Source organism: Hemiscyllium ocellatum, chromosome 4 (assembly GCF_020745735.1).
Source record: "Hemiscyllium ocellatum isolate sHemOce1 chromosome 4, sHemOce1.pat.X.cur, whole genome shotgun sequence".
In the NCBI taxonomy this organism is placed as follows: Eukaryota; Metazoa; Chordata; class Chondrichthyes; order Orectolobiformes; family Hemiscylliidae; genus Hemiscyllium; species Hemiscyllium ocellatum.
Window position 1 is genome coordinate 134,322,133 of NC_083404.1, and position 14,076 is coordinate 134,336,208.

General features: G+C 39.9%; 1 protein-coding gene across 5 annotated transcripts in view; it reads right to left on the minus strand.

The window, feature by feature from the left end:
- Positions 1-14,076, minus strand: part of LOC132815107 (intermembrane lipid transfer protein VPS13B-like) — a 945,713-nt gene that overhangs the window by 750,514 nt on the left and 181,123 nt on the right. For all 5 annotated transcript variants that reach the window (XR_009644627.1, XM_060823876.1, XM_060823877.1 and 2 more), the window contains exon 16: positions 319-443. Coding sequence is in view for 4 of the 5 variants with exons in the window: in XM_060823876.1 (XP_060679859.1) it covers positions 319-443 (125 nt within the window). In the remaining variant the exon portion in view is untranslated. The remainder of the gene's footprint in view (positions 1-318; positions 444-14,076) is intronic.

The window sequence follows — 14,076 nt, forward strand, 5'->3', positions numbered from 1 at the left end:
ATACAGCAAGTTTCTACTCTGTAGATGATGATTAAGATCTAATAAAATATCAGTGACATGTGTAGTGCATATACATTTCAATTCATGTTGATGAAAACACTTCAGGCAGCATTCCCAAGTGAATGCCAATGAATTTAAAAACACATGTAACACAGATTTACTAATTTATTAAAATTGTGACTTTGCCATTTGTTTATTTCATTTGCCAACTATTCATTGAAAATGCAAATGAATACAATAATGTCAGTGCATGTGGCCAATCTAATAGTACAGTAAAATGAACAGCCTCTGGCACATTCTGAATGGCTGTCAACTCACCAGTATGATGGAAGTCGAAGTAATTTGCCATAAAAGGCTGTGCTGAAAGGAGGAATGACCGGGGCAGGAGGACAGAATGATCTTTCACTATCCAAGGAGGTCAGGCCTGCCTGGAAACCAAATATCTGCAATAACAAAAGGAGAGAGGATCAAAAACTACATAACAAGAAAAGTTTTAATGAAGACAGGATGAAACATGTCAACTTCAATTTTCTTTACAATGAACACACTAAACACTTGTCCCTATCATTGCATCATCACCTAGTTCGACTAACTTCTCAAAGTCATGACCCTTAAACAAAGTTTAACATTAAAAAAATTGCTTTATTATTCTTTTGCCTCTTGTTAATTCAAAATGCAATTGTTTTTAATAATCATATAACTGAGCTAGATGTGATTCAGACAAATATAGATGACATAAATTAGGGACAGGAACAAAATTCCAAAGTTCTCTAGTTATTCCAAATTAATCCAAAATTAGGATCAGCATCACATGAGACAAGGCAAGAAGTGTACATGCCTCAATTAATGAAATCAAAATAAATTATGATTGTGCTGCCAATGATAACCTTTTGATTAAATTAGACTCCCCCCCCACCCCCCCCCCCCCCCAAGAATGCCTGGCTTTGAACAATTTTATCTGCAGCCCAGCAACTTCATAGAACTTATCAAAAATAATTTTAAATCTTTGTTTCAATTACCAGTAATATTATGCCTGCTAAGTGGTATCATTTTTGTCATGTCAGAGACAAAGAGAGAAAAGTATTACTTGATGGAAACTTCAGAAATTTTGACTACTTTGCTTTGATTTCCATTTTGATTGACGTAAATTTGTGAAATTGCGAGTACAAGGTTTCTAATATAGGCTCAGAAAGCTATCTGCATTTGTTGTAATTTGAGAAAAAGCAATTAAGACATATTCGAAACATTCCAGCTGTACCTCCACAATTGTATTTCAGTGCATTAAACTTCAGCTGGGACTTATTAAACAATCTAATCATCCAAAAGTTGCTTTACTGTAAAAGATCAGGTTTCTCATATAGGGAAAAAGAATTTGCAAAGAATGTCAATGCCTGAAAATAAAAAGGAACATTCTTCTTGCCTGGGTGTTTAAAGTTCCCAATAGCTCAAATGCACTGAAGACATTACCTGTGTATGCTAATGAGAGAATGAGTTAAGCCCAACAGTTAAAATTGTTTTACTGAATACTAACATAGCAATGCTGTTTCTTATAACTATTTTTGATAATTACTAACAACTTCTCCATCACATTTTCCAAACAAGCAGAAATAGATTTTAATTCTCTTCATGAATGAGCAAGGTTGAAATTGAAATCTTCTCATCCAAATAAATGCAGCAGCAATGAATTATATCAGTGCCTGGCTGTAACAATTTTATAATTTCAAGAAGTTTGTATCATAGTAATTGCACTATGGGCAGAAGGGCAATGGGCTACAAATTCCACGAGAGTTTTTATGTTAACACAACTTGGTGTAGGCTAGCTTGATAAGGTTAGCATAGTGTACGCTTGAAACAACAATTACAAATATTTAAATATAAACAAAAACTCCCAAACCACAAAGTGAGGTTACAATTCTTTGAATCTAATTTCTGGACAAACAGTCAGACCATGTACAATACATGATTTCAGTACCTCCCTGAATGCCAAGCTGCGATACAGTTCTTTTGCTGCAGTTTTGTGATCTCTTTGATACGAGGACTTCCACTTAATAATGCTGCATGTAAAAATAGTCACCAAGAATGTACAAGAATACAGTGACTTGGACTATAGCCTTAATGATAAGACATCAAATCAGGAAGCAATCCAGCTACATCATGGCACAATGTTAGACTCTTCTCAACAAGCAGCTTTTTTTTCCCTTTATTCATTCATGGGATTAGGGCACAGCATTTATTGCACCCATCCTAATTGCCCAGAGGACAGTTAAGAGTCGACCTTATTACTGTGGATCTGGAATGACATGTAGGCCGGACCAGGTAAGGTTAACAGTTTCCTTCCTGAAAGGACATTAGTGAACCAGATGGATTTTTCCAACAATCAGTCTGATAGTTTTGATGGCTTGATTTATTGTTGTCACATGTACTGAGATACAGTGAGAAGTATTCTTTTGCATGCCATACAGACAGATTGTACTATATAGAGTGCATCAGGGTAGCAGAATAGTGTGTTACAGCGAGCGAGCGAGAGAGAGAGAGAAATCTGTTCTTGAATCTATTTGTATATTTATTCAAACTTTTATACCTTCTGCCTGACGAAAGAGGATGGCAGAGAATATAACTGGGGATGGGAGGGGTCTTCATTATGTTGGTTGCTTTCCTGGGGCAACAGGAAGTATAGATGGAGTCAGTGGTTGGAAGAAAGACTAGTTTGCATGTTGGACTGGGCTATGTTCACTCCTCTCTGTAGTTTCTTGCGGTCTTGGGAAGAGCAGTTGCCATTACCACGCTGAGTTGCATCTATAAAAATTGGTAAGAATTCTTATGGACATGCCGAATTTCCGTACTGCTGAGGAATTAGAGACGTTGTCATGCTCTCTTGACTGTTGCGTCAATGTGGGTGGACCAATGTTGGTGATCATCACTCCCATGAACTTGGTGCTCTCAACTATCTCTACTTCAGCACGATTGATACAGACAAGGGCATGCCTTCCACTCCACTTCCTGAAGTCAATGAAAAGCTCCTTCATTTTGCTGATGTTGATGTTATCTTCTAAGTTAAAATAAATGACATCCCTACATTCCTGTAAATACCATTCCGGTAACTCTTCATATTTGGCAACTATTTGCCAAAAACACCTATCCCTGATCTTGTTTGCTGGCGCTCCTACTCATCACTCATCCAGCTTCCCAACCCTCACACACTCTTCGACCTTCTGACCATCAATTATCCTATCTCCAACTCGTTTTTGCTTGCCACTTCCCTTTTCCATGGGGAGAAAGGGTAAGCAAGAGGGGTAGCAAGAAGGAGTAAGTGAGCACAGGAACAAAAGAAGCTGTAAAGGGAAGGGTTGGGAAGGATCAAGCAGGACAGTCTGCAAGTTGGCAGGTCAAAATATTTTATTTCGTAAGTATATATGGTTTCTGAAAATATCACTTAATTTCACCCTTCATTGGAATAAAACAAAATTCAAGCACGCTTTCCTATACAAAGGTCTTACGGATGCTGCATAATGACAAAAGCGGAGTGTTTATTTGTGAGCGACTACTGGTAAACTTGGTATTGCCTATCCCTAGCAGGGATACTCACATACTGTCAGTTGTTGGGTTTATTCTTTTTTCTTTACTAACCAGGTAACTTACAATCCTCAAATTGAATTTCATGGTAAGGTAAACGCTGGAGATTCCTCAATCCAGCCAAAGTTTAACCAATCTTCCAGTTTTGGTTACATCACCACAAAACCGGTCTCTTCAAACCAAACTCACCCATATTCAGCAGGACCATTATAAACTGGCTATCTCCAACCCTCCATGCCCTGTCAATCCCTTGCTCTCTAATCCTTCCAGACTGACCTGTAAAAGATTCAGGAATATTTTAAGAGAAACACTGCAAACCAATACTACAATGGGTTGCTGTGAATATTTCCTTGTTTGCAACTACTTTTCTACTCTGTACTTACACAAGTTCCAAAAAAGCAACGTAAACTTATACAGAAAAGCTTTTCAAACATCTAACGTCTTCACTTTGTACTCTGTTGTATATCAGAGAACACAGTACAAAGGAAAGGTGCCTGCAGGGAGTCTAAACTAGCTGCAGGTGGGCTATAGATTTCTTTTCTACCTATAGAGCAATCGACTCAAAAACTGCTCTTTCATATAAATGGAGTGATTTCAAATCAAGAAGAACATGTGTTCAATTCAACTCACTTTAAGCAAAGAAAGTACAAGGTTCCATGATAAAACCAAGTACTTGACAGCAAGAGTTCTTGTTCCCAGAGAATTGGTCATGAGCCACTTTCTTGAACTGCTCCAGTTCATTTTTATCAGTGCACCCACTCTGCTGTTAGGACAGGAAGTGCAGGATTTTGATCCAATGATAGTGAAAGAGTGGCAATATTGTTCCAAGTGCTCTTCTTTTCCCTCCACTGAGGCACCACACCCCCTCCAACTATTGAGGTTGACAGAGATTTCAGCCATGTCTGTCCCATCTCCTGAATTCTGCCTTCACCACCGCAGATTGATAAATGGGTTCCCCATACCCTTTGTTCTCACTATACGAGTCTCCACATCCATTACCTCCAGCAGGACATCACCACCAAACACATCTTCGTCCTCTCCTCCACAATCAGCATTCCACAGGGATCGTTCCCTCCATGACACTCTGCTCTACTCCTCTATTACTCCTAACACTCCTCCATGGCAGCTCCCCGTGCAATCGCAGAAGTGCAACACTTGCACATTCACAACCTCCCTCCTCACTGTCAAAATCCCAAACACACCTTCCAGGCGAAGCAGCACTTTACTTGTACCTAGCCTATTACATTCACAGCTCACAATGCAGTCTCCTTTAATTGTCAAATGCAGACTCCATACTTTGTAGAACACATTTGCTCTGTCACAGAAAAAGAAATTGCTGGAGAAATGCAGCATGTGGGCAGAAAGCAAAGTTAACATTTTAGGTCCAGTAAGCCTTCTTCAAAACTGATAGTAGTTAGGAAAAGATGGTATATATGTTGAAGGTAGGGGCTGATGGGGGGGCAAATGAGTAGAGAGTGTGTTGCTGGAAAAGCACAAGTCAGACAGCATCCAAGAAGCAGGAAAGTCGACATTTCGGGCCGGAGCCCTTCATCAGGAATGAGGGAGGAGTCCGACCCAAAACGTCGACTTTCCTACTCCTCAGATGCTGCCTGACCTGCTGTATTTTTCCAGCAACATGCTCTCAGCTCTGATCTCCAGCATCTGCAGACCTCACTGTCTCCCGGAGGGAAAGGAATAGCCCAGGGAGAGAGAAGAGCAGTTACAGTCAAAGCATGGAGAATGGTGAGCTGGAGAGAAAGAAAAGTTGATAACAGGAACCATTAGTAGTCTGTTCGTTGGAATAACCCGATCTGCCAGTTGCTTGCTATTTCAATTAACCACCTTGCCCTCGTGTTAATATGTTTGTCCTGAACCTTCTGTAATGTTGCAATAAAGCACAATGAAAGCTCAAAATACAACACTTAATTTTCTATTTAGGCACTTTGCAGCCTTGAGGTCTCAATACTGAATTATTCAACTTCAAAAACTTTATGATGTCTGTTCTCCAATTTTCTTACATTCTCTTCCCTTTTCCACACAACCATGCTTTGTTGGTGTCTTGTTTACTTTGCTCTTGGTAGAAAGGATTCATTCGTCTTTAATTTACAACCAATTTACACTATTTTCTCTTTCACCACAATTGACAACTCCTTTGTCCATTGCACCATTGCACCAGGTCTCTACATCATCTGGCTTAGTTTTCCTCCAATCTATGCCTAAAGTATATAAACAAATTTTCCAAAACCTTTCAGTTCTGAAGAGTCGTCATACCGAACACGAAACATAAAATTGATTTCTGCTCCACAGATGCTGCCAGACCTGCTGAGTTTCTCCATCATTCTCTATGTTTGTGTAAGATCAATATTTTTCCTACCCTGTCCAAAATCAAATGACACAATGAAAAAAAAATTGAGGAAATTCCTTTCCTACTCCAGTAAATGATCAATATTAATCTAGTGTGCCTTCCATGTCCCTTTATAAGGACCAGAGTGTTCGTTCCTCGTTGCTGACTGCTGATCAACAACATAGAGGGTGTGGATAGATTTGAGAAGCTCAGCCATGACAGTACTTGTGACAAGCAAGCTCAAGTGTACTCTGCATCAAATCATCAAATATCTATTATTACATGGGCAAAGTGGTTTATGTAAGGAAGGAAGATGCATGGAAAGTGTGGCAAAGAAGTTAAGATGGTCTCCTTGTAGGATCCTGGAATGACAGGATTATTCCACCATCACTATTCTTTCTGACCTATCCTTCAGGTTCAACTAGATTTGCTTTAAGGTTGGTTAGAAATTTTCAGATGGGAGAGATTACAGTGAGGTTGAAGAGGATTGATTTTTGCAAGGCAGTTTTAAAGGGGAGCTCACATGAATTGGCCTCATCATGGTTCCAAAATGCAAATTTTCATGTACATTCTGAGTAAGATCAATCAAAATTGCTTGTTCCTATAATGCACAAAGGGAAATATCAACAACAGTAATCCTTTTGCACTTGAAAACCTAAAGTCCCTATCCACAATTTAATTCAGATGGCTAGCACACGACGATGAAGACTAGATGTGTAGAAGGCAGAAGATAGGAGGTTATGCTGACATTTATAGCTGAGGAGAGATGACAGTAGGCCCATGTGGAGCATATATGGCCTAGTTGGGCTAAATGGTCTTTTTCTTTTGTACATCATACATCTGTCTGCTCCAGTTCATTTCCAAGAATTGGGCCATGGACTTCTATTAAATAGGTGCATGCTTTCAAGTAAAGTATTGCAGTGATTTTTGCAGGACAGCTAGCCAGGAAACTTTCCAGCACTTCCTATCTGTCAAATATATGAAGGTGAATTTGCAGACTGACCATGAACCTGCTTGACTATGCTAGAACAGCCAACAAGTCTTGGTGTGTGACTTGAATTTGGTAGTCCGACCCAGAGGAAGTTACACTACCTCTGTGCCACAAAACCTCATCTCCTGTACTCCCCTGCAATAAAAAGTACTGCCTGCACTTCAATCTTTTGCCTATTTTAGTAAATTCTTTTAATATTTTAGCTTCTCAAGTGAGCACTGACCATCAGAGAAACAGTTTAAAACAGCTTTCACTTTAGTACCAAAGCTTCAACTTCCACACAGAATAAAACGTTCACTCAATCATTGTATCTGTCCTGTTATTAACTCAGCTCCCTCAGAAGGGTCAGAGTTAACAAGTCTTTTCAGCTGGTCCTGTCAAATGTTACCAACAATTACATGAGCCAAAATATTTAAAACATTAACCAATATAACCAATAGAAACACATTCCAATCTGGATCATTCCCACACCCAATGAAAGATGCACATGTCTCAGTGAACATGGAGTACTTCTCTCTCCTCAAATTCAAAACAAGAGCAGCAAAAGTGCTCACTTTCCATGAATAACTATTGTATCTGGTCAAAATGTGTTTAAACTATGATGCAATAATTTGAAGATTTAAGTAGGATATAGTTTTTAATCTCAAAATAATTGACAGTAATTGGGAAGTCGACAGGTAAAGGATTAAAATTATAATTGCCTTCCTTAATCCTATAAAGTAACAATTTGGCTTTTAGTCAAACCTTTTAGGTTAAAAGGATAGAACATTAAATGGGCAATTTGCTAGTATACTTATCACATCTGATACCTTTGTGACACAGAAAGAAAAGTTGGAAAACAAACATAAAAAAACCCACTTTCAAGTATTTCCTGAAACTTGGTCATAATTCCCATTGGGCTCTAACTCAAAAATGCAATTGCTTGCACGTGTACAATGAAAACTGTAGGTTTGGCAAATCTGGCATCAGAATCCCCACTGAATTATTCAAGTTTAAAAAAAACTAATAACATATACATCAAAAGCAACATTGTACATAAGGGCTAACTGAAATTCTTAGAAAACTTAGAAAAGTAACAATTGCAAATTTCAAAGGTTTATAAAACATGAAAGCACAGAAGGCCATTTAACCCAACAAGCCTTACCCTTTCTCCATAACCCTGAAAATTCTTTCACTGCAAGTACTTACTCAATGCCATTTTGAAAGTTCACTTTTAAATGGCTTTCACGACACTTTCAGGTAATGCATCACCGACCATAAAAACTAACTGCATAAAATAAATAAGCCTCATCTTATCTCTGGTTGTCTTGCCTAAAATCAGAGGGGTTATAGACCTTTTTAGCACTGGAAAATGTTTCTCCATATTTATCTATCTAAACCCTTTATGACCTTCAATACCTGTATTAAATGTTAAAATTGAAAAGAGAACGGTGGTAACGAGAATGAGGTCAGCCAGGTGGATCTTATACAGTATGAGTTCCCTGACTGGGCTGTTAACCTGGTCCAATCAGGAAGTCCTGGCTGACAGATGAAAACAGCTGTTGAAGGGTTCTGCTCAGTCTAGGTGCAGCTCTGAACTAGCTGGGTCAGTGTCGTGTGTTATGTACTTATGAATAAAGGGTGACTTGGTGATAGGATATCGGCCTTAGAGTTGTTTCAAGAATAACTCCTCCATCTCTCTACGTACTGAAATCCCTCCTCCCTCATTCCTCTGCACTCCAAGACCTTGACTATTTTTTGAAAGAGTGATGCCCAGAACTATACACAATGCTCCAGCTTTTTTTGATGCATTGAAGGGCACAATATCTGACCTAGTGTGGTGGTAGGCTACCGTGGTCAGCCAACAGGCAGCAACAAGAAAATCAACCCACGACAATATTTGTTGGTTTAACATGAAATACTTGTGGCAGAACCTGTCAATTAAGAACTAATCCTCTCAACCACCATCAATAAACAGGCCATATGAAGACAACCATTTGTGATGGATTTATTCACTGAATGCCGATAATCATTTTCAAATGGGAGGAGACCAACCAACCCAAGTTGGAGATGAAGAAGCAATTCATAAATGTTTAGAATTACTTTCTTGCTAATGTACTTTCGACTGCCATTTGTTGAGCCAAGGATTTGGAGCCTGGAAAAAGCAACTCCTTTTACTATACTTTACCAGCGGAGCATGGATAGCAATAACCACTAAAACAAGGAATGACAAGTTACTCATTGCAGCAACACCTGTTTCACAAACCCACTGTATGAATTACCACTTTCAAAACATAAGCATAAGGTCAATACAATTGGAGTAAAAACCAGGAGACAAAGACATTTCCTTCATGCTCAGAGAAAATGGGCCAAATAATTTGTCATTATTACAAAATACAGGTAATGCATATGATGCAATTATACCACTGTATCCACGTGTTCCAACAAAGCCCAGTACTTGAAGCTCTAAAGAAGAGTCACTGAATGTGAAATGTTAACTCTGCTTTCTCTCCACACATACTGCCATTTCTCCAGAAATGTCTGGAGGTTCTCTCAGATTTCCAACATCTGGAGTTCTTTGTTTTTCTTATAATAAAGGCTACTGTCCACGCCCAAAACCCCCAACAAAGTCATTCATTGTAGTAAACCAAGGGGGACTTTTCTTTGTTTCTTCCCAAAATACCTCACTGTAGTCAAACATGTCTGTCAGAACATAGACTGAATACTGACATGAGGTCAAAAGAGACTATTATACAATTTCCTCTCTTTTCCATATCAAACAAGCAAAAAGACTGTTGGCCGAGCACCAAGAAAAAGTGAGCATAAACATAAGCAAATAGAAAATTGGTTCAAAGCAGTGCAGGGTGTGAAACTTGGAATCAGAACAAGTTCTCTGTGCTTCACTCTGTAGCACATACAAATAATCACAGATACAAAACAGCCTTTGTCACTAAAAGTAGATCCAAGATCCTAGAAAAGGAACAAGATCCTCGGACAGAGGTGTCTAGGTAAATTGAGAGAAGTTGTCCTTCGATAACATTTTATCCAACTATCGATAGGTTGTGCTTCAATGTTTTACTTGAATTGGTCAAGGTCTGTTTTATTACTAAGTTGTGTAGTACTGTAAGGGATGGTAAGGTGAAACCCTGAAGAAAATTTTAAAAGGTGCAACAATTGCCTTCTGGAAGAAAGGCAGACCTGTGTGAGAACACATAGGAGGGGTATAAACATGCTGACTTGTTTAAAGAAAACTAAATAGTGTCACAGGAAAGTTGAGAATTGATTTGTTAGTGATTAACTGCTGTTAGGTACTGTGTACAAAATGCTGAAAGAAATTATTTTATTTTTATAAAATTATAATCATCGCAATTATAATTTTTAACAAGTTCTGCAAGAATGGAAGAAATAGAAATTAATTTTATATTTATCTCAATCATAAGTGGTAAATTTTACCAGATTCTAATATTTAATTTAGTTCACAAGATGGTAGCAAAAAGAAGGAATTTATTAGATTAAATCAAATTATGTAATTATTACTTCATTAAGACACAATAAAGATGATAGAGCAGGTGAGATGTTGAAGATATAGAATAAAATTCTTTTCTTGGATGCTGATGCGATCCATTTACATTTATTTGCACTTTGAGCATCTCTGGCTCTGAGTTTACAAGCTGAAGGCCAAACTATAAGGGCAACGACACACCATCAAGAATGAGGAAAGTTACCTGGACACCCTATTTCAGTCACATTCTTTTGGATAGGTTTTTCTCTATTCTCTCAAGGGACACTACATTTACTGCCTGTCCCTAGTTGCACTTGAGAAGATGGTAACGAGCTGCCTTCTGGAATTGCTGTAGTCCATGCCCTGCAGGTAGACCCACAATGCCCTGAGGAAGGGAGATCTAGGATTTTTACCCAGCGTAACGGTGATATATTTCCAAATCAGGATAGTGTATGGTTAGGAGGGATACTCTGTCAGGTGTTCCCATGAATCTACTACCCTTGTGCTTCTAGATGGAAGTGGTCATGGGATTGGAAGGTGTTAAGGATCTCTTGCGAATTTTGAAGTCAAATTTTTTTTTAGATTAGATTACTTACAGTGTGGAAACAGGCCCTTCGGTCCACATGTCCCCAACAAGTCCACACCAACCTGCCGAAACGCAACCCACCCATACCCCTACATTTACCCCTGACGGGCAATTTAGCATGGCCAATTCACTTGACCTGCACATTTTTGGACTGTGGGAGGAAACCGGAGCACCCGAAGGAAACCACGCAGACACGGGGAGAACATGCAAACTCCACACAGTCAGTCGCCTGAGGCGGGAATTGAACCCAGGTCTCTGGCGCTGTGAGACAACAGTGCTAACCACTGTGCCACCGTGTTGCCCAAGTTTGTACATAATACTCACTGTTGTTACTGAGTGCAGGGACTGGAAACTTGTGGATGTGGTGCCAATTGAGTCGGAAGCTTTGATTTGGATAGTGTTAAGTCGTTGAAGCTGCATCCGTCCAGGCAAGTGGGGAGATTTCCATCACAGTCCTGATTTATGCCTTGTAGGTAGTGGACAGGCTTTGGGAAGTCAGGTGGTGAGTAACTCACTTCGGTAAAAACAATGACTGCAGATGCTGGAAACCAGATTCTGGATTAGTGGTGCTGAAAGAGTACAGCAATTTAGGCAGCATCAGAGGAGCAGTAAAAGCCTTATTCCTGATGAAGGGCTTTTGCCCGAAACGTCGATTTTACTGCTCCTCAGATGCTGCCTGAACGGCTGTGTTCTTCCAGCACCACTAATCCAGTAACTCACTTCAATGTTCCTAGTCTCTGACCTGTTCTTGTAGCCACTGTATTTATATTGCGAGTCCCATTGAGTTTCTGGTCAATGATAAGCCCCAGGATGTTAATAGTGGCAGATTCAGTTGTGATAACATCATTCAATATCATGGGGTGGTGATCAGATTGTCTCTTATTGGAGGTGATCATTGCCTGGCTTTGAGAGTTTCTTGCCACTTGTCAGCCCAAGCCTGGATATTGATCTTGTTGCATTTGAACATGGGACTGTTTCAGTATCTGAGTCATAATGATGTTGAATATTGTGCAATTATTAGCAAACATCCCCACTTCTGAAGGAAGATCATTAACGAAGCAGCTGAAGATGGCTGGGCTCAGAAAACTACCTTAAACTCCTGCAGGATTATACTGGAGCTGAGATGACTGGTCGCCAACATCCAAAACTATTTTCCTATGTACTAGATATGACTCCAACCAACGGAGTGTTTGCCCCGATTCCCACTGACTCCCATTTTGTTGAGGCTTTTTGATGTTACACACCGTTGAATGCAGCCTTGATATCAACGGCTGTCACTCTCACCTCACCTCTGGAATTTAGCTCTCTTACCCATGTTTGAACCAAGACTGTAATGAGGTCAGAGCTGAGTGGCCCTGGTGGAACCCAAACTAGGTATCACTGAGCAGGTGCTGCTTGATTATACTGTAAATGACACCTTCTATCACTTTCCTGATGATTGAGAGTAGACTGTTGGGGCAGGAATTGCCCAATTTGGATTTGTCCTGTATTTTGCGTATAGGACATACCCGGGTAATTTTCCACACTGTCGAACAGATCTTGCAGCTGTACTGGACAGCCGGGCTAGGGGTGTGACAAGTCCTCAATATTGTTGCTGGAATATTTTCAGGGCCCAAAGCCTTTGCAGTATCCAGTGCCTCCAACTGTTTCTTGATATCAAAATAGATCATCTACTCAGCACTTCTGGTTAAAGATTGTTGCAAAAGTTTCAGCCTTATCTTTCACACTGACTGGTCTTCTGATTTGGTTAGTGATCGGGGAAAAGTGAAGCAGGTAAGCAAGCAGAGACATCAGGAATACAGGAAACTTAGCCTTGGCATTGTCAAACAGCTTTCAAGTTCTTTCAGTTTGTTTTGAAAAGAGTAAGGGCTGCAGGACAGATGAGCTACCTGGATACGCATCGAGATATAGGAAGCCATTCCAATGGGAGCAAACAAAAGGAATGTAGTGGTTGGAGGAGACAATACGAGACAATACAGTGGGAGGGTTTACTGTTCGCTGCAGCGAGTTGCAAGAGTTCAGAAGGCTGTGTTGATGGCCAGGTGCCAGAGCTTTTATATATTTAAGTGAAAAGTGAGGTCTGCAGATGCTGGAGATCACAGCTGAAAATGTGTTGCAGGTTAAAGCACAGCAGGTTAGGCAGCATCCAAGGAACAGGAAATTCGACGTTTCAGGCCAGAGCCCTTCATCAGGAATGGGCTCTGGCCCGAAATGTCGAATTTCCTGTTCCTTGGATGCTGCCTAACCTGCTGTGCTTTAACCAGCAACACATTTTCAGCTTTTATATATTTACTCATGGGATGGAAGTGTTGGTAGACAGGCCAGCATTTATTACCCATTCCCAACTGCCCAGAGCACAGTTAAGAATCAACCACTTTGCTGTGAATCTGAAGCCATCTGTAAGCCAGACCAGGTAAGGATGGCAGATCCCTTTCCTTCAAAGGCATGAGTTTTTATGACAATTGACATAGGGTTACGAGGTGCCACCTGGCACCTATTTTTATTCCCAATTTTTATTAAATTCATTTTTCACCAACTTACATCATGGGATTCAGTCTCTCATTTTCTGAATTCCCACACCAGCTGAGGTTACCATGAAGATCCTGTCCTCTTAATCTTGTCCCTCACCTGAGGCGCAGTGACCCTCAGGGTAAACTCACTACTAATTATCTCTCCCCCTAATGATAACAGTCCTATGATCACTTGGGACTACAGCAAAGCGTTTTTATTTAAGAATAAATGGAACTATGGGTGGACTGCAGTCAGACTTCCAGAATGCCTTTTGACAAGGTGTATATAAAGATTATTTGAGAAAATAAAATCTCAATATTTACGGGGTAATGTACTGGCATGAATAGAAGATTGGTTAGTTAAGGAGAGTAGGTATAAGAGGGTTAGTTTCTGATTTGTATGATTAGATTAGATTCCCTACAGTGTGGAAACAGGCCATGCCATCCAACAAGTCCACACCGATCCTCCGAAGAACAACCCAACCAGACCCATTTCCCTCTGACTAATGCACCTAACACTATGGGCAATTTTAGTACATCTTTGGACTGTGGAAGGAAACCAGAGGAAACCGACGCAGACATGAGGAGAAT